General features: G+C 40.8%; 1 protein-coding gene across 2 annotated transcripts; it reads left to right on the top strand.

The window, feature by feature from the left end:
* Positions 1 to 3,051: 3,051 nt before the first annotated feature.
* Positions 3,052 to 20,343, top strand: LOC137321748 (uncharacterized). Of its 2 annotated transcripts, XM_067984355.1 has the most exons (23): positions 3,052 to 3,158; positions 3,233 to 3,294; positions 3,379 to 3,471; positions 3,550 to 3,677; positions 4,754 to 4,900; positions 9,516 to 9,587; positions 9,663 to 9,830; positions 9,911 to 10,007; positions 10,655 to 10,878; positions 15,300 to 15,438; positions 15,515 to 15,723; positions 16,953 to 17,070; positions 17,141 to 17,346; positions 17,426 to 17,543; positions 17,624 to 17,790; positions 17,958 to 18,055; positions 18,132 to 18,247; positions 18,693 to 18,743; positions 18,818 to 19,007; positions 19,086 to 19,224; positions 19,385 to 19,475; positions 19,549 to 19,632; positions 20,223 to 20,343. In XM_067984355.1, exons 1-23 carry the CDS (start codon positions 3,142 to 3,144, stop codon positions 20,321 to 20,323), a joined length of 2,835 nt encoding a protein of 944 aa, XP_067840456.1. In that variant the 5' UTR covers positions 3,052 to 3,141; the 3' UTR covers positions 20,324 to 20,343. The 2 variants fall into 2 exon arrangements, with proteins under 2 accessions (XP_067840456.1, XP_067840455.1); XM_067984354.1 differs by having other exon boundaries at positions 3,070 to 3,294.
* Positions 20,344 to 20,454: the final 111 nt, after the last annotated feature.

The raw sequence follows: 20,454 nt of genomic DNA, 5'->3' as shown, positions 1-20,454 counted from the left end.
TTACACATAGGTATCCTTATGGTCAACTGAACTGACTGAATGATATTATTCTAAGTAATAAGAGAATGTTGCTACAAGTGTAAAGGGCAAAAACGTCTTCATTTCTTAGCGAGAGCATTTGGTGCTGGACTGCGAAAACATTTTTTTTTGTCAGTAGTAAGGGACGTCTGATCCTTGCTGAACAGAGATTTGGAGAGATATCATCCAAAAGCCAGAGGCAGCTTTGCATACCCAAACTATTACTGCTCCCAGACAAAACAAACCCAATGAAGTCATGACCTGGGCTCATGCTTGGCAAGGCCATTTATGGAACAACAAAGATGCCAGTCCTTTCCAATCTCCCCCACAATTTTCTGTTCCGATTAGGTAGCCCTTTAAAAGTAGGCCAGCCTACTTATCTACAGAGACACAATACACAGTTCCACATCCCACTTGTCACCCTGATGGAATTTGAACACCCCACCAGCAACTATGGAAGGGAGGGCTTTACATTAGCACAAGAGATTTGTAAAACTTTTGCTTGAATCAACTTGACCAAGGTGGCTTCTAGTATCAAACACTTCTTAGAATTATAGATATTTTACAGCACAGAATCTAGCCATTCATCCCATCATGTCGGTATAAGCTTTCTGAGAGAGCTAAATACTTGATCACTTTTACTCACACCCTTTTAAATTTTTCTTTTTCCAATATTTATCCAATTCCTTTTTTAAAACTATTATGGATTCTGCTTCCAACACTTCCAAAAACAGAAACTGCTGGAAACACTCAGCCGGTTAGGCAGCATCTGTGAAGAGAACGGACAAGTTGCTGCTTTGGATGCTCAACAGGTCCAGAGCAGCAATCAACAAAAACACTGGCAAACTCATATTTTTCAGCCATGAAAGGAGAAGACTGAGAAGTAATCTTATAGAGTGATACAAAATAGTTAATGGAATAGGAAAGGTAAATCCAGTATATTAATTCAACTTAAATTGTGAGGGTAGGATAAGGGGAAACAGGGCCAAACTAGCAAAATGAAAATTTAAAACTAATGTCAAGAAGTTCTTAACACAAAGAGTGATTAATACATGGAATGGACTTGTGGGTCGCATACTGGAGCATAAACCCTGGAATCATTTAAGAAAATAATAGATGCTGCAATAGGAGGAGTGTACGGTTTTTCTGGATAGGTGAACTAAGATGGACTGAATGGGCCTCCTCATCTATTTTTATCTCATGCTCTAGTGATTATGTTACAATTCGCCTTCTGTTTGTGGCTGTACCAATGGGGCATGAGTTAGGGCAGAAGAGGGTATCCTTGGACACCCTGGACCCATCTGTCCAGTTTGCTTTCTCTTTGAAATAATGATAGCATGGTGGATTGTCTCAAATTAAGACATTATGACTGCTACTAGTGTAACAGCCGTTCAGTTACATACTTTTGCGAATATGGTCATAGATATGCACATTGGCCAAATGGTATTCCTTTATATTAATGAAGACCACGGAATTCAGTGTAAGGGCCCGGATGGCCACATGTGTGCCATCAATTATGCCCTGTACTTTCAGGGACACAGAAATAGTGCCCTCTCTTGCTGCAGTTGGTTTTCCATTGGAAAAGTTATGAAAGACTTCGCTCTGACAAATAATGCATCTGTCACCTGCTGTATGCATTAATGCACTGCTGATAGTCTGATTTGGTACATATACCAGAGGTGTCTTGGAATGGTATGTAGTCATAAACATTTAGGCCATTGGCAGAGTCACCAATCTTATTTGAAAGTCAAGCCGGATGATACTGAAGAACTGCCTCCCTGGTGAAGTGCAGCTGTGAAGACAGATCTCCTCAGACACACCCCAGTAGTTATACGTGGGTCTGTGATCATGTTCCTTCTGTAGAATGGTTGGGGCAGTCCTTCTCACGTGTGAACAAACCTGCCTCTCAGAGCTTCATCTTCCTCCTCCAAAACAACACGAGAGGAATACAGAGTTATTCCCATGACCTAAAATTTGTAGCAGCAACTGTAATTGCAGCGGCCAGAAATTCAACTTCAAGAGGATGAGTTAAGAAAGAAGACAATAAGGAATAAGAGTGGGAGAAAATGCACAGAAAGCAATGACAAAGACAAATGTTTAAGTGTGTCCACATCAAATAGTAAGGGATGGTGAATTCATTGAGTCATACAGCACAGGAGGCCGTTCGGCCCATCGTATCAGTGCCGCCTCTTTGAAAGAGTTATCCAATTACTCTCACACTCCTGCTTGTTCCCCATAGCCCTGCAAATTTTTCCTTTTCAAGTATTTATCGAATTAAAGATGAAAAACAACTTTTTTTCTGTTTATAAGGCATTAAAGATCTTAATGTGTATGCATTATATACGTGATGTGGAGATGCCGGTGATGGACTGGGGTTGACAAATATAAACAATCTTACAACACCAAGTTATAGTCCAACAATTTTATTTGAAAATCACAAGCTTTCGGAGGCTTCCTACTTCGTCAGGTGAATGTCATTATATACCTGGTTGCCTAATGACAGAAAACGGCATGGGCAGGGACTCCGACACAACCTAATCTTTGCGGATTGTGTGAATCTTTAAAACTCTGAAAATTGACAAAAGTCAGTACGAAAGCTAATAGAAATGAGGTGGAATCGTCAGGAAGAACATTTGCAGGACATGGATGCAGAAGGCATTGATGGTGATCAAACTGATAAAACACTTGATTTTAAACCGTGCACATATCGATCTTCCGAAATCTGAACTAAACCAGAGTGCAATATTTCATCACAAAATTAAAGTCATTAAGCCCAAGTTCAAAAAGAGAATTTAAGATTAAAAAGTCAGAAATGAAAGGGAACCTGAGAAGAGGTGTTTGGAGAGGTGATGAGTTTTGTGTTTCCCTCGATCATTTCAGTTGGTTGATTTTCTCCAACTGCTCACTGGGTTCGCTCGTGAAATTCCTCATCCCTGTGATTAGTTGACATTAACTGTGACTTCGGATTGGTCAGCAATAACTTTGTAAGTGTTTCACTTTCGGGGGACAAATACCATCAATTGTGAGGGAAGTGGTTGAAAAAGGTTAAAAGGCGATAGTTGTGACTCTTACGGGGTAACAGTTCCTATAGTTTGTAGTACAGTGTGTTTACTGTGCTGGAGGATGGGTGTTCTCGTGGGGTAAGCCGGTTACAAGTGCCCAAAGTAGTGATGTTTCATGTACGTTCCACGTTGAGTGTTTTTTTCTTTTCTAGGATAACGTTAGTCCTGACGGTGTTTATCACCAACACGTGGACGCAACGCTCGCCGCCTCCAGGTCAGAATGAGATTTGTTTTTAATAACCCGTGTATCTCTTGGTAGACGGACTCTGTCCCACTTCCCTTCTCCCTTTTTATGCAGGTCTCCTACAGAGTAGTTGCTCTGGACGTCTCTTCTGGATCCGGCTGGATGCCTCCTTCCTGCAGGACAAATCGTGGACTCTCGGGGTCACCGGTAAATCTCTTTAATCTTTGAAGATTAGATCCTGTTTTCCTATTCTGTCCCATTCTCATTACATCTTCCGATTGCTAGATCCAACCGGCAAAGTCTATCCGCTCACCTCCCCGTTCGCAACCGAATGTGGCTACACTGTATCCGAGGATCCGTTTGGTAACGTTGTGTTGCGTGCCTCGGTGTTGGCATGCCTGGTAGTAAACGAGGTAAGAGCCTGCGTACACTACGTGTTAATAACATTTTAGTGAGCGTTTCGAGACCGGTGGGCACTGCTCGATATGTGGTTGTATTTTAAACTCGCGCACATTTTGCTTTAAAGTTTGTTGGCAGTTGTTTTAGCCTCTTCCTTGTAAAAGGGGGCACTTGATCAGATTGACGGGTTATTGTGGCAAATGCCACTTCCTACTTCAAACGAAATAGGAATTCAACCTGCAGATAGTCATAGTGCTGCATGAACGGAAATAATAAGTAGTCGACTTGCTGTTCAATTCCCTAACAATACAATTTACAGTACATACGGGGGAGGGGCTCTAAATTTTTACATTTAGCCCTCCCTATCTAGCTGCTGTAGAAGACTGACTCGACCTCTGACCAAGGCAACTGATTTACAATGGCTGAAGAGATTTCATGGTGGGAGAAGGCTTGTGTGGAGCATTGACTTGTTGGGCTGAATAGATACTTTATGTGGGATTGTTGTCTGTTTTAGGACCATGTCTTAACACTTTTTTTCTCTCTCTGGGGAAAGACTAAAATGTTATGTGGAGGTAGTGGTTATACTGGGTGTAATGGGGCATACCCAGTAAGTTGTCCTATTTCCTAAATGAAAATAGGATAAGGGTTTAACAGCAGAATGTTTGATTTTAACACTTTAAAATGTATTGTAGGCAGCATAAATGGCAATATTTAATCCATTACCAATCTCCTGAGCCAGTTTGGGGATTTGTGACCGTCTGCATATCCATGCATTTAACTCACTGAGCTTCATTCTTCTGCACAAGAAAACCGATTCTAAAGTGACATCAAGGGCAGTGAAAGCTGACTTTTTTTTGGGGCATGAAATGACAATGATTTATGTATGCTGTTCTGTAGAGGAATCAGAATTCTGTTCTGATTTAACCAACCATTGCTCCTGATCAGTTTAAACACTATCCATGGTGGATTATGTTGTCTACAATGAAGAGGAAGAAAAGTTTTATTCTGAATCTGGAGAGATTTATTTAGTGCTGTAATGCCTAATTTATACTACAGATTTTTTAAAGCTCCAATTTGCTATTAATTCCAGGGTGATGACCTGTTTAGGCTTACTGTGCAAATTTGGATTGCTGCAATTGGCCACATGGAAAGAGTATCAACTTACTTCCATACCATGACTTGCTCATATTTCCCATGGCAAGTGAGAGAAATCCTTTGTGAACAAAACTATATGGAGGTAAGCATTATAGCTGAGAGGAAAGCACACTAGGGCTAATGTAGTTTCACTCCTTGCTGATTTTAATTCAACTCTTCACAAATTGCACTCCAGTGAACAGGCTTTTTTTTTAACTTCAAAAGCCATCTTCACTCAGACTAGTCTAATTGTGAGAGCTTTTTCACTTCTCATGCAAATATATAGTTGTAATTTAGATGTAGTTTCTGGGCCTTGCATACTGTTGTTCCTTGAGCATCTTCCCATAGAAGCTGTAGTGTCATCCTGGGATATTAACTATCATATCTTGATTTCCCCATATAACTAAAAATAAGGACATAAGACATCAGAAATAGGAGCAGGAGTGGGCCAATCGGCCCCCCGAGCCTGCTCCGCCATTCAATAAGATCATGGCTGATCTGATCCTAACCTCAAATCTAAAGAACACAAGAAGTAGGAGCAGAACCCGGCCACTCAGCTCCTGGGCCCGCTCCGCCACCCACAGGGCCTTGACCGATCCGAACTCTGCTTTATGTCCAATTTCCTGCTCGCGCCCCATAACCCCTAATTCCCTTTACTTCTAGGAAACTGTATTTCTGTTTTAAATTTATCTAATGATGTAGCTTCCTGGGGCAGCAAATTCCACAGACCTACTACCCTCTGAGTGAAGAAGTTTCTCCTCATCTCAGTTTTGAAAGAGCAGCCCCTTATTCTAAGATTATGCCCCCTAGTTCTAGTTTCACCCATCCTTGGGAACATCCTCACCGCATCCACCCGATCAAGCCCCTTCACAATCTTATATGTTTCAATAAGATCGCCTCTCATTCTTCTGAACTCCAATGAGTAGAGTCCCAATCTACTCAACCTCTCCTCATATGTCCACCCCCTCATCCCCGGGATTAACCGAGTGAACCTTCTTTGTACTGCCTCGAGAGCAAGTATGTCTTTTCTTAAGTATGGAGACCAAAACTGTATGCAGTATTCCAGGTGCGGTCTCGCCAATACCTTGTATAACTGCAGCAATACCTCCCTGTTTTTATATTCTATCCCCCTAGCAATAAAAGCCAACATTCCGTTAGCCGCCTTGATCACCTGCATATTAACCTTTTTTGATTTTCTTGCACTAGGACCCCAAATTCCTTTGTACTGCAGTACTTTCCAGTTTCTTGCCATTAAGATAATAACTTGCTCTCTGATTGTTTTCCTGCCAAAGTGCATAACCTCACATTTTCCAGTATTGTATTGCATCTGCCAAATCTCTGCCCACTCACCCAGCATGTCTATATTGCCTTGTAGGTTTTTATGTCCTCCTCACTCTCTACTTTCCCTCCCATCTTTGTATCATCTGCAAACTTTGATATGTTACACTCGGTCCCCTCCTCCAAATCGTTAATATAGATTGTAACGAGTTGGGGACCCAGCACCGACCCCTGCGGAACACCACTGGCTACTGGTTGCCAGTCCGAGAATGAACCGTTTATCCCAACTCTCTGCTTCCTGTTCGATAACCAATCCTCCACCCATGCCAGAATATTACCCCCAATCCAGTGATTCTTTATCTTGACCCATAATCTTTTATGTGGCACCTTGTCGAATGCCTTCTGGAAGTCTAAATATACTGGTTCCCCTTTATCCACCCTGTATGTTATGTGCTCAAAGAACTCAAGCAAATTTGTCAGACATGACTTCCCCTTCGTAAAGCCATGCTGACTTTGTCCTATTAAATTATGTTTATCCAAATGTTCTGCTACTGTCTCCTTAATAATACTCCAAAATTTTACCCACCACAGATGTTAGGCTAACTGGTCTATAATTTCCAGCCTTCTGCCTACTACCCTTTTTAAATAACGGTGTTACATTAGCAGTTTTCCAATCTGCCGGGACCTTTGCCGAGTCCAGAGAATTTTGGAAAATTATTACCAAAGCATCCACAATCCCTACTGCCACTTCCCTCAGGACCCTCTGATGTAAGCCATCAGGTCCAGGGGATTTATCTGCCTTGAGTCCCATTATTTTACTGAGTACCAATTCCTTAGTTGTTTAAACATATTTAGCTCCTCCCCGCTTTCTCTTCTCCCCCCCCCCCCCCCCCCCGAGCCTCCTGTTTGTCCACTGTTGGGATATTCTTGGTGTCCTCTACCGTAAAGACTGAAACAAAATATTTGTTCAGCATTTTTGCCATCTCCATGTTTCCCACCATTAATTTCCTGGTCTCACCCTCTAAGGGACGTACGTTTGCCTCAGCCACCCTTTTTTTTATATAACTGGAGAAACTCTTGCTATCTGATTTTATATTTTTTGCTCATTTAATTTCATAATCTATCTTCCCTTTCTTAATCAATCCTTTAGTTACTTTTTGCTGTCTTTTGAAGACTTCCCAATCTTCTATCCTCCCACTAAGTTTGGCTACCTTGTTTTTAGTCGGATACTATCCTTAATTTCTTTACTTAGCCACAGATGGCTGTCATTTCTTTTACACCCTTTTTTTCCTCAGTGAAAATATATTTTTTGAAAGTTGTAAAAAACTCCTTAAATGAACACCACTGTTCATGTACCGTCTTACCCTTAATCTATTTTCCCAGTCCACTTTAATCAATACCATCATAGTCTCCTTTATTCCAGCTCAGTACGCTTGTTTGAGAACCAACCTTCTCACCCTCTAATTGGATATGGAATGTAACCATGTTATGGTCACTCATTCCAAGGGGATCCTTAACTAGGATATAATGAATCCTGGCTCATTACACAGGACCAGGTCCAAGGTTGCTTGCCCCCTTGTAGGATCAGTTACATGCTGCTCAAGAAATCCATCCCTAATACACTCAATAAACTCTTCCTCAAGGCTCCCCTGCCCAATTTGATTTGTCCAGTTAATATGATAGTTAAAATCCCCCATAATTATAGCTGTTCCCTTATTACATGCCCTGACTACTTCCTGATTAATACTACTTCCAGCAGAGTTTCCTCCATTAGGAGGCCTATATACTACACCCACTAGTGTTTTTTTCCCCTTAGTATTCCTTATCTCTACCCAAACTCTTTCATTATCCTGATCCTTTGTCCCAATATCATTTCTCTGTATTAGTGATTCCTTCGTTAACATAGCCACCCCACCTCCCCTTCCTTCCTTCCTGCCTGTCCTTCCTGATTGTTAAATACCCTGGCATATTTAATTCCCAGTCATTGTCACCCTGCAGCCATGTATCTGTAATGGCCACAAGATCATACCCATATGTAGTTATTTGTGCTGTTAACCCGTCCATTTTGTTACGAATACTACATGCATTCAGATAAAGAACTTTCAAATGTTTTGTGACACTTAGTTCCTGCTTTTTCCTTTTTTAACACTTTACCTTTTACTCCATACCTTCTGTCCCTTCCTGACACACTTTCCTCTGTCTCCCTGCTCAGGTTCCCAACCCCCTGCCACTTTAGTTTAAACCCTCCCCAACAGCACTAGCAAACACTCCCCCTAGGACAGCGGGCCTGGCCCTGCCCAGGTGCAGACCTCTCCCAGAACCAGTTCCAATGCACCCACTAAGCTAAACAAACCTAAAGCACTTGTACACCTGAAATTTTATTTCTTTAGAAACTGTTTGAACATGTCTACAAATTGACAATTTGGTTTAATGTCCATGTTCCTAGTACATTCCTACTATACATCTAGTGGAAGTATGGAAATGTGCCTGGACCCTGATGCAGCAGATGCTGGTGTGGGATCTAAACTGCTTGTCCCCATGCAGTCACCTGTTCAAGGGGTGTGGCTAGTGACAGGGCTCCCAGTTTCACCAGACTTGGCCAGGGATCCACTAGCACACCAGATAAGTGAACTAGTTGACCAGCTGGTAGAAGTGGGGCATGCCTGGGACTCTACCTAGATCACTGTTACACTCTTTTTGAATACCTATTATAAAGGGGCCACAAACTTTACTCTACCCCATTGGTTTTCCAGTCCCTCTGCCATGGGAGATGCCTATAATGGTACAGCTGACTGCCAGAAAATGTGAACTAAGGAACCTTCCTGCCAGACTTCCTAGAATTAAAGAGGGACTTGGTGAGGTTCCCAGCAGGTGTAGCCTGGCACTTGTGCTGGGAGTTGAGGATCCATGGATGATTCGGTCCTCTGTCTACTATATTGCTCCCTTCTTTGTAAGAATCAACACAGTCAGATGGCTTGTCAGCAGGGATCCTGATGGTTGCAGTGTTAATTGGCAAGGATTTTTTTTCTTTAAATTGTACTGACTTCTAATTCTGCACATGAAATGCAGAATTCACTCAATGGGGGAGGAAGACCTAGATGCTTCAGCTGTTGACATATGTTGGAAACCAGATGGTTCCTAATGTAACTTAAGCGGTACATCTGAAGCTTTTAAAGCTTGTGGCTGTTCATCTATAGCTGGTGTTTATAGAATCAGACTATGGATTTGGGATGAAACTATATATAGTAATTGGAAATGTTACCAAGAAATACACTAAATTCTTGAAGGAGTTAACTTATTTGTGAAATTACTTTGTGATAAAATGTATAATTTGGTGCTTGAGCTGTCATTACCAGTAAAATGAGTAAGTACGCTATGGAGTTTCCATATCAGTAAGCTGGAAGAAATTAACTGCACTGTCTCTCCTTGGCATTGGATAGGTTTCAGTACAAAGAATAATACCAGGAATTGAAAATGACTATAATGAAGACTGGGTGGCAGCTGTTCCATTGGTAAGTTGCTTGTCCTGCTTTTGGTTCAGAGAATCTAATTGCATTTGTTAACATTGAAATATGGTTTTGTTTCAGGCCCAAGAAGCTGAAAACTCAGTTTGGCAAGTTGTATTCCACCTTCCTGAAGGAACTAAAACCATGACTGTGAATGAAACATTGGGGGCTCATTACAGAATTGATACAACAGTTTCTCGGCTATTATTGAGGGCACCCTATAATGCAACTGAAGCTGAGCAGTTAATGGTGGGTACTGAGAAATGGCTCAATCTAAAGTGCTACCTTTTGCATTCTAAATGTATATCCTATTGCAATAATATCTATAGGTAGAAAACGTGCCAATATCCAGCATCCGATCAACCACATTCTACAAACAAGAATGGATGATCATCTTGATTGACACAGCTGTAGCCTGTCCTACTGGTGAGCTTTTTGTTTCTAAACCAAGCTATTGTAAAATCCACGTGTTTACCTGTATGTGAACACTAAATTTGCACCCCTTGTTCCACCCCCAAAAGAAACCCTCCCTGGCTTATTTCCCACAAATCTACTTTTAGAACCTTGCTTTCTTGCATGTGTTTAGATGCCCTTGTATGCCATGAGCTTAACCTTCATTTGGGATTTGACTGAATATGGAGGTCGTGCCAAGCTGAAGTTGGCATCCACAAGACCCCCCCCCCCCCCCCCGACCTTGTATTAATGTAAATGAATTGGGATCAATGCTACTTGTATCTTAACTGATGTCTGCAATCTCCTAGTATTTTTTAAATCAGTTTGAAGAGTCATGCTGTAATATTATTTGAAAAGCTTGTTTTGAGTTTCTGGCTATTTTAAGCATTCTTTTAATTAATTACAAAGGAAGCAGCTTTAAGGCTGTGAAGGTCATTTGAAGACTAATCATGCATTCTGATGAATATTGGGCCTGAACACAACAGTAACTTATTGTAAAGGCCCATCATGAAGTGCATTTAAGGATGGTTAGGATTGAGTTTGCAGCTATAATTAATTCCACAATAGCTATTTGATAAGTTGAGAAACACATGCTGATATTATCTCCTCTATACTGACAGATGGCATTACCTTCACTGAGAATAAAATCACCTGGAGAATTCCAAGAAGAATCCCTTCCCTTAGTTTCCCAGAAGAACCGTTCTATGATGATTCTATTGTTATGGGAGTCAACAATGTTGTACTGAAACCAGATACAATAGCTGAGATGAATTATACATTATCATACAATGATACAAACATTGTTGTTACTATTCCCATTGGAGCAGAAGGTGGTTATTACAAGGTTTGTAAGCAGCCTGAAATTGGGGATTTTTAAGGGTTGATCTTTATCTAAAATTTGACTAAGTTTGGCATCAAGCATTTAACTTAAATTTAATTTTGCATTTTTCAGCTAGTGGTAAACAAGCAGCCTGAAGTTGTAGTTGGGCACCTAGTTAACTAGGTGACTGGTTAGAACTAGTAATCTACTGTTAGCTGGGGCTGACTCAGGTGATTGGCATTCATGCTAGCATGAATTCAGAAGGGCTTTGCTAACTCTGAGGGAGTTTCGACAGTCTGATTGGAGATTTGGTGCAGTAAGAAGTGAAGTGTATTTGATTAGACAGCGGAGAGGAGTGTACAGAGAGCGGGTCACAGCAACAACAAAACCAAACTGTAGTGTGATGTTGGTGAGTATCTCTTCTGTTTTCTTCTTTCTTAGGACTGTGTGCAAGTAACTAATAGCATAAAACTAAACTTAATTAAACTAGGCCAGTACTTGGTTCAACCTAAAAAATAATTTAATTGGCATTTTAGTAATCAATTAAATAAAAGTTATGACTGGGCAGGAGATGTGTTGCAGCTGCAATATGTGGGAGCTGCTGGACAGTTTTGTCCAGGGCAACTACATCTGTGGTAAATGCCTACAGCATGAGTAACTTCGGCTCTGAGTTGAGGAGCTGCAGACATTGCGAGGCATCAGGGAGGGAGAAAGTTACCTGGACACTTTGATCCAGGAGGCAGTCATTCCCTCAGTCTAAATACTGTAGAATTGGTGCGTGGTTAGGGACCGGAGGGTGTGACTGTGAGCAAGGCAGGTATGGGAATCCAGGAGGTAGAATTGCAGGAGCCTCGGCCTCTGCACTTGTCCAATAGATACTAGGTTCTTGTGGACGAGTGCAGGAAGGATGAGCAAACTGACCATGGCACTGTGGTTCAGGGGGCTGTTCAAGTTGGGGGAGTAAAAAGGAATGTGGTTGTAGTAGGCGACAGTATAGTTAGAGGGATAGATACTGTTCTCTGCAGCCAAGGGCGAGAGTCCCAAAGGCTGTGTTGCCTGCCTGGTGCCAGGGTTAAGGACATCTCCTCCAGGCTGGAGAGAAACTTTGAGGGGGAGGATCCAGTTATCATGTCCACAAAGGTACGAACAATATAGGTAAGACTAAGAGGTTCTGCTGAGGGAGTTTGAGCTGCTAGGGACTAAATTTAAAAATCTCTGGATTATTACCTGAGCCACGAGCAGATTAGCAAAAGGTAAATCAGATCAGATGAATGCATAGCTCAAAGATTGGTGTGGGAGAACTGGGTTTTGATTCATGGGGCACTGGCACCAGTACTGGGAAAGAGGAAGCTGTTCCATTGGGATGGGCTTCACCTGAACCATGCTGGGACCAGTGTTTTGGCAAACTGAACAACTGGGGCGGCAGAGAAGGGTTTAAACTAAATGGGGGAGGGCTCAGGTAGGGTGAAGTTTAGTTTGATAGAGAAAAGACAAGGAAGTAGTACAGGAAAGTGATTGGGGTAATGATACCAGAGTGCGTCAGGCAGGGACGGAGCGTACAAACGAGTGCATTCGCAAATGGGGTAGGAACGAATGGTTAAAAGACAAAATTAAGGGTTCTTTATCTGCACACAGCATTCATAAAGATAGATGAATTGACGGCACAAATAGAAACAAATGGATATGATCTCGTGGCCATTAGAGATGTGGTTGCAAGGTGACCAAGGTTGGGAGCTAAATATTCAGTTATTTAACATTTCAGAAGGACAGTGGGGGGGGGGGGAAAGTAAAGGTGTTGGGGTAGCTCTCTTAATAAAGGATGAAATTGGTATAATAGTGAGATGATCTTGGCTCAGACGATCAAGATGTTGCATCAATTTGGGTGGAGGTAAGAAATAGCAAGGGAAAAAAATCACTGGTGGGAGTAGTATATAGGCCCCCTAACAGTAGCTACTGTAGGGCAAAATATAAATCAAGAAATAAGGGGGGGGCTTTTTAAAAAAAAAAAAAAGTATTACAATAATCATAGGTGATTTTAACTTTCACAAAGATTGGACAAATCAAATTGGCAAAAATAGCCCTGAGGAGGAGTTCATAGAATGTATTAGGGACTGTTTTTCTTAGACCAATACATCAGGGAACAGGCCATTTTGGATCTGGTAATGGGTAACAAAACAGGGTTGATTAATGATCTCAAAGTAAAGGATTACTTGGGAAGCAGTGATCATAACATGATAGAATTTCACATCCAGTTTGAGAGTGAGGATCTTGGGTCGAAAACTACAGTATTAAACTTAAATGAGGGCAGAATTGGCTAAAGAGGACTAGGTATGATTGTGGATAAGCAGTGGCAAACATTTAAAGATATTTTATGACTTGCAACAAAAATATATCCCTGAGTGGGAAAGACTCCACAAAAAAGGATGAACCAAACATGGCGAACTAAAGAAGTAAAGGATGGTATCTGGTTAAAAGAAAAAGCGTACAACATGGCAAAGACTACTGGTAAGCCTGAAGATTGGGAAAACTTTAAAAAACAGCAAAGGATGACTAAAAGAATAATAGAAAATAAATGAAGTTTTTACATTTCTTGCTAGTTTACTCCAAGTATATTAAAAAGAAAGAGGGTAGCTAAAGTAAACATTCATCCCTTAAAGGATGAGACTGGGAAATAATGAAAAACAAGGAAATGAACAGATATTTTGTATCTGTCTTCACAATAGAAACTAATAACATAACAATAATAGAAAATCAAGGGGCAAAAGGGAGGGAGGGAGGAACTAAACTCACTAGAGAGGGCCAAAATATTAGGTAAACTAATGGGTCTAAAGGCTGACCAGTCCCCTGGACCTGATTGCTTGTATCTGAGGGTCGTAAAGGAAGTGGATGCATTGGTTATAATCTTCCAGAATTCACTAGATTCTGGAAAGGTCCCAGCGGATTGGAAAACTGCAAACTTAACACCCCTATTCAAGAAGGGAGTGAGACAGAAAGCAGGTAACTATAGACCAGTTAGCCTAACATCTATCATTGGGAAAATGCTAGAATCCATTATTAAGGAAGTAATAGCAGGACATTGAGAGACTCTCAATCAAGGTGGGTCAATATGGTTTTATGAAGGGGGAATAGTGTCTGACAAACTTTAAGACTTCTTTGAGGAAGTAACAGGCAGGGTGGATGAAGGGGAAACAATGGATGCAGTATATTTGGATTTCGATAAGGTGCCACATAAAAGATTACTGCACAAGATAAGAGCTCATGGTGTTGGGGATAATATACTGGCATGGATAGAGGATTGGCTAACTAACCGAAAACAAAGAGTCAGGATAAAAGTCATTTTCAAAATGGCAATCTGTAACTAGTTGGGTGCCGCATGGCTCAGTGCTGGGGCCTCAACTATCTACAATATATATCAATGACTTGGATGAAGGAACAGTGTCTTGTGGCCAAATTTGCTGATACAAATAGTTGAAAAGCATGTTGTGATGAGGCCAGTGTCTGCAAAGGGATATTGACAGGTTAAGTGAATGGGCAAAAATTTGGCAGATGGAATATAATGTAGGAAAATGTGAAGTCATCTACTTTAGGAGAAAAAATAAAAAAGCAAAATATTTTTTGAATGGAGAAATACTACAAAATGCTGAAGTAGAGGGATCTGGGTGTCCTCGTATATGAAAGTCAACATACAGGTGCAGCAGGTAATCCTGAAGGCCAACAAAATATTGGCCTTTATTTCTAGAGGGATGGAGTATAAAAGCAGGGCAGTCAGGCTACAACTGTACAGGGTGCTGATGAGACCACACCTGGAGTACTGTGTACAGTTCTGGTCTGCTTATTTAAGGAAGGACATACTTGCATTGGAGGCAGTTCAGAGAAGGTTCACTAGGTTGGTTCCAGGTAGGGAAGGGTTGTCTTATGAGGAAAGTTGGAACAGGTTGGATCTATACTCATTGGAGTTTAGAAGAATGAGAGGCAATCTTATTGAACCATACAAGATTCTGAGGGGTCTCAATGGAGTAGATGCTGAGAGGATGGTATCCCTTAATGGAGGAATCTAAAATTAGGGGGCATTGTCTCAGAATAAGGGGTTGCCTGTTAAGATGGAAATGAGGAGGAATTTCTTCTCCCAGAGGGTCGTGAATCTTTGGAATTCTTTACCCCAAAAAGCTGTGGAGGCTGAGTCATTGAATACATCCAAGGCTGAGTTAGACAAATTTTTGATCAGCAAGGGAGTCAAAGGATATGGGGCAAAAGGTGGGAAAGTGGAGTTGAGTTAAAAATCAGATCAGCCATGATCTCATTGAATGGCAGAGCAGGCTTGAGGGGCCAAAAGGCCTGCTCCTAACTCTTATGGGATCAATAGATTAAAACCTTTGAATTACTACTTAATCTGTTGCAGTAGTGGTGAGGGCTACTTAATAACCAGATACTAATTTGTGTTTCAGAGCCTTATATCTCATGGACAATATGGCATTTTGTACTACATAGAATTATTTGTAGAACATCAATGGAAGCTAACAAAGTACACAGTGATCCATCCAGTTGCCACACCCTTCATGCTTCAGCCACCAATTGTGACCAATAGTAAGTAACATAGGAGACAACTACATTTTTTAAGTAGAGTAATACTTTGGGTAACTTTTTTTTCTTTTTTCTTCAGATACCATTCCAGTAAAGCGAGTGTTCAATATTACTTTAGAAAGCTTCCTTCCTGATGTCAAGCTTGTAACTCTAACTGTAGGAACACAGATGGTCACAGTGGATCAGGCAGACCAAATGGGTTTCAAAATCTATGAAACTATATTGCCTAACGACACTAAAGCCTACATATTGGAAGTTCCCTTTGAGAATGTAAATGTGAAGCAAGAGGTAAAGTGGCTAGTGTAATCTTTGTGCTGAAATTTTGGTTTTAAGCCAATGAGTATCCTATAATGTACAGATAATTTATCTAGTTTTAACTGACCCCTTCATCCCTTTCCTATCCTGTTGTAGAAACTATGGTGTCACTAGTTTGACGTCACAATAAAATGAGCTGGTTATTAAGATCCCAAATTTATTTGGTCATTGCTCGAGTGAAGTGATCAGAACTAGATCAAACAAGTGACACCTGTGCAGAAGTATTGGTTGAACTGATTTTACAGTAATTATCCACAAACAATATTGACCAGGTTAAAATATTTTAACCTGAGCTGCAAAATCTAAATTTCATAAGCTGTTAATTTAAATCCAGGGCGCAGGGACAGCTTGGATAGAGCAATAGCCTGAGCTGTTGTAGTCTTAGAGCAGTGAGGTTTTTTGCTGGTCTATTAATCATACTCTAGCCTGTAGTCTTGTTAGTGTTTTTGCCTTCAATGACTTTGGGGAGTTGGCAATAAGATTCACAATACTTCAATGGTGTTAGCTGCTGATGAAATACTTGAGCCACTCTGGTATCATTGGTCTAATGCCCAACATCAAGTTGGAAGCAGTCGTGGTTGGAACTAGGATCGTACTACTTGTATGTTTCCAGTACACTACAATTCTACTTGTGTGGAACTGAACTCTTAATGCTTCTGTCACTTTGTTTCTTGCACAGCTCTAGGACAACAGCATTTTTTTTAATGCTGGTATTTGTCAACTTCCTTCACCTGAAGGGGTTCAGATTGTGTTAATTCAACAGCTGTTTGGGTACATCTCCCTGCCCTCCCCCCACCCCACAAGGATTTCATGCTCTAGGGTTTATTCTGCATCCTTTCAAACAATTTGGGTGATGGTGGAAACTAAATGCCCAGAATGCAAATCAATAGCATTTATTCCCACCTTACTGGTGTTCTAGTCTAAGGAAGACTTCTTCCTGGTAGGAAGAATATGGGGTTTTGGAAGCGAAATCATTCTACAATCAATTTGAAGGGAAGAGCAGGACTTGTAAAATAATAACCTAGATAGTTCTAATGCAATGGAGCATATGTATTTCTCAACATGAGGTAGGAGTCAATTGTCTTCACGCTATCATGTGCCCAGAGGGAGGAGAAAATGACTTTCAGAATAGCATCCAGCTACTATAGAACATGCAAGTTCTCTTATTCTGAGCTACAAAGTGGCCACTATTTCTCTTCCAGCATCTACATTCTGACATCAGACGCTACACACTGAATGTTATCTACACTTTCAACATCATTCCAGAAAATGAACTCTTTATCCAGGATGTTGAGATAATGTGTGAAGTGGCAGATATTGGTGAGTAGTCACAAATTCTTTGTATGAACAGAATAGTACAGACAACTAAGTGCCTTTTTTCCCCTTCTAGTATTGCCCAAGGCCACTGGATTCTGTGACAAAAAGACCATGTATCTACTAGTAACTCATGGGAACTTGGTGCATTACTGGCTTCCATTCATTGGTAAAATGCTGGTGACACCACAATCTGCACATGATTATGGGTACCTCATTGTGGATAATACAACCCATATTTTGTTTGGTGTCCCTCTCTCTGCAATGGGTGTGATTTATGAGGTATGTGATGCATGTCACCTTTTTCTTATTTGCCAGCTTCTACATTTGTATAAAGTAACTGTAGCTTCACTTTCTTTAGGAACTGAGCCTTCATGGAATTGTAGCTCGGCTCAACCTGACACTGAAAGACAAAAATACATTAAGGATTGAGATCCATTTCTCAGTATCCTGCAATTTTCCTGCTGTAGATCTTGCAGGTAAGCTTTACAATGTAGGCAGAATCTGGATCAAAAGATTAACCTATAATTGAAGTAAACTACTTTGCATTTTGTTGTAGTATGCTGTCCCAATGGAACCATGGTGGTCACTGCAGTTGTGGATACACTACCTGACCTAGATCCTAGTAAGTTGGTACTGAGGGATGGAAAATGTCAGCCAAGGGAATTTGATCACGATAAAGCCCTCTTCCAATTTCATGTTGACAGCTGTGGTACCACAAGAACAGTAAGTCTTGGGTTCACTGATACTTACAATTTAAAGTATAGCAAATACATCCCCCTTCCTGCACCACCCCCCCCCCCAAAAAAAAACTTTGCTAGTCCTGCACTTGCAAATTAACATGTATTCTGGCATGCATAGCTTTGTGGTTGTAATCACATGATGCTGTTTAGATTAAAGGAAACTACTTGATCTATGAGAATGAAGTTTCATACCCAAGAGAGCTGATCCCTGTTGATTTCCCAGTGATAACCAGAGACCCAGATTATCGGTAGGTACAGCTGTGCAAAATAGATAGCTGTAGACTTGTGGGAGTGGTGATAAGCTTGCTTTATTTTTCCCGATAGGTTAACTGTCTCTTGTCGGTACAAAATAAACAATACGTTGGCCCTTGGGTTTGTGAAGGGATACCAGAAAGGCACTGGTCACAATTCTACAGCCAATAGATTGCAAATAGTGAGGGGTGAGTATGCACTGAATCTCCTGTTGGTTTGAATTCTGTTAACTAATATGGAACATATGTTTTCAACTTAGCCTTGTTGAAAGTAAGTGCCCATAGTCTGCATTTTTAAAATGCATGCACATGTCTACCTTACCTAATGAATTTGGATTAAATAGCTTTTTTTCTCAATTAGTGGGGGTTTTAAAAAATAGACAGTATTTGTCTTTTTACACTTATGATAATTATCTACTGTCGAATGCCCTGAAAGCCACTCAGTGCATGAACTGTTCAGGGACTTGAGTTCCTCACTTGGCTTGCTATTGTATTCTGAAACTGATATCCTTGGAACATGGACACTCTTGTATTCAGGCATTGTAAACTGGGCAAGAGATGGGTTAAGTCTTCATCTGACTGGTCTTGGCATAAGAATTTTATATAGCAACTACAGCATCTTTTTTAATTTTAGGGCACAAGAAGCCAAGGCACACTTGGAACATACATTCAAGGATTTACAAAAGTAAGCTGGACAGACATTACATTTTGATCTATTCATCCCCTGTACAAAAAGCTAATACATTTCTGTCTCTACAGGTGTAGATTATTTGGATTTCTACAAAGATGATGAATACCCAGTGGTGGTGAATTGGACAGAATCCCTTTATTTTGAAGTTGAGCTACTAAACCACAAGGATCCTCAAATGTACTTATTGTTGGATCATTGCTGGATGACTACAACTCCTGATCACAACAGCCCACCAGAGTGGCATATTATTCAGGCTGGGTGGGTAATGAAGTGTACATGTCTAGCTATTGCTTCTACTAACTTTTTTTGGTCTAAACTCAATGTCTGTCTAAACAGTTGTGAGAATAAAGAAGAGATGTTCGTGGCTGTCTTCCACCCAGTACCAAACCGTATCCAAGATTCCCAGCATCTGAAAAGATTTGAAGTAAAAACACTGAAACTGTCTCCTGCAGAACAAACAGTCTTGCCAAAGAAAGTAAGTCTCGGGGTTGCAAACTAAATGTCACAAGGCGTTCTTGAGCCTCAACCCATTTCACCCACTAGCTTACAAATGACATCGTCCAGTTGCTTCATTTGAACATGATCTAGCATTAATGTTAAATACTTCAGGTTATTAACAATAACTATATTTGCAGGTATACTTTCACTGCAGTGTTGGGATTTGTGCTAATAAGCAACAAGCTACCAACTATTCTTGCAATGGGCAATGCATACCTGGAAAACTAGGTAAGACATAGTGCATTTGTAATTAATTTGAATGTGAATATTCTGCCTTGGACTAATGCTTAAATTCTTACAGGTCAGGATAGTCTCCAAGATTATGTATCTCTTGGAGAAGTGTGGCTTTTTGCTGGAACATTGGAACAAGCCAAGAATGGACAAGGTGAGTTAACACTGCTTTTAAAGGCACCTGTAATATTGTTAACTCATGATTCTCGTCATTTGCCAGGTCACTGCCCAAACTGGTGTAATGGGTACCTTTTTTTGATAATTGATAACTAAACCATTCTGACTTGTGCTCTTGCATTTAACATTCTATGAGCATGGCTATTGTATCCTTTCGTGTGCTTGGTTGATTATCTTTCTCACAGCTTATTGGAAAGGAACCATCCAGCCCTGTCCTGCTCTAATCAGCAGGATTGTTATACTAAATTGACTTTCAACAAACCCAACGTTTGATGCTGACCAGTCAACTTCTGTACCTTCATCAAATCACTATTGACTTGTGACCAGCAATCACCAGGTTTGAATACAGCTGGTTCCTCCTGTTTGGATGTGATATTGCAGTGGCTGTGCAAGCGTTCCACAGGAGCCACTGGTGAGATGTTGGGAGTGCTGGGTTTTTCTTTCCAGCCCAGTGTTGGTGGTCCCTGTATACCTTAACACTCTCCCAGCTGAGACCCTAGAGAACTGCCAATTGTGACCTTTAAGTATCATGGAGGAAAATGTCAAATCAACCTTCTTGTTTTTCAGGTGGAACAATGCACTCTTATTGGCTGTGGGTGCTGGGAAGCTGTTCAGTAATCTTTTTAATTCTTGTACTAATTCTTGTAAAAATGCACATGTACCACTAAATAAATGAAATTTGAACTGGCTTAGTGTATATTCTGTTGAGTTTAAAAATAGCCTGGTTTGACCCCCTGTTGAGGTTAAGTACCACTCAATCTGTTAATGTATTATGCATTATGGAATATGGATGTCTTCA

Source organism: Heptranchias perlo, chromosome 5 (assembly GCF_035084215.1).
Source record: "Heptranchias perlo isolate sHepPer1 chromosome 5, sHepPer1.hap1, whole genome shotgun sequence".
NCBI lineage: Eukaryota > Metazoa > Chordata > Chondrichthyes > Hexanchiformes > Hexanchidae > Heptranchias > Heptranchias perlo.
The sequence above is the reverse complement of the archived record's forward strand: the minus strand, read 5'-3'. Positions and strand labels throughout refer to the sequence as shown.

Coding starts and splice junctions, on each gene's coding strand:
- LOC137321748 (XM_067984354.1), top strand. CDS start 3,189: ATGTTTCATGTACGTTCCACGTTGAGTGTTTTTTTCTTTTCTAGGATA. Junction 3,295..3,378: donor GCAACGCTCGCCGCCTCCAG/GTCAGAATGAGA, acceptor CTTTTTATGCAG/GTCTCCTACAGAGTAGTTGC. Junction 3,678..4,753: donor CATGCCTGGTAGTAAACGAG/GTAAGAGCCTGC, acceptor TATTAATTCCAG/GGTGATGACCTGTTTAGGCT.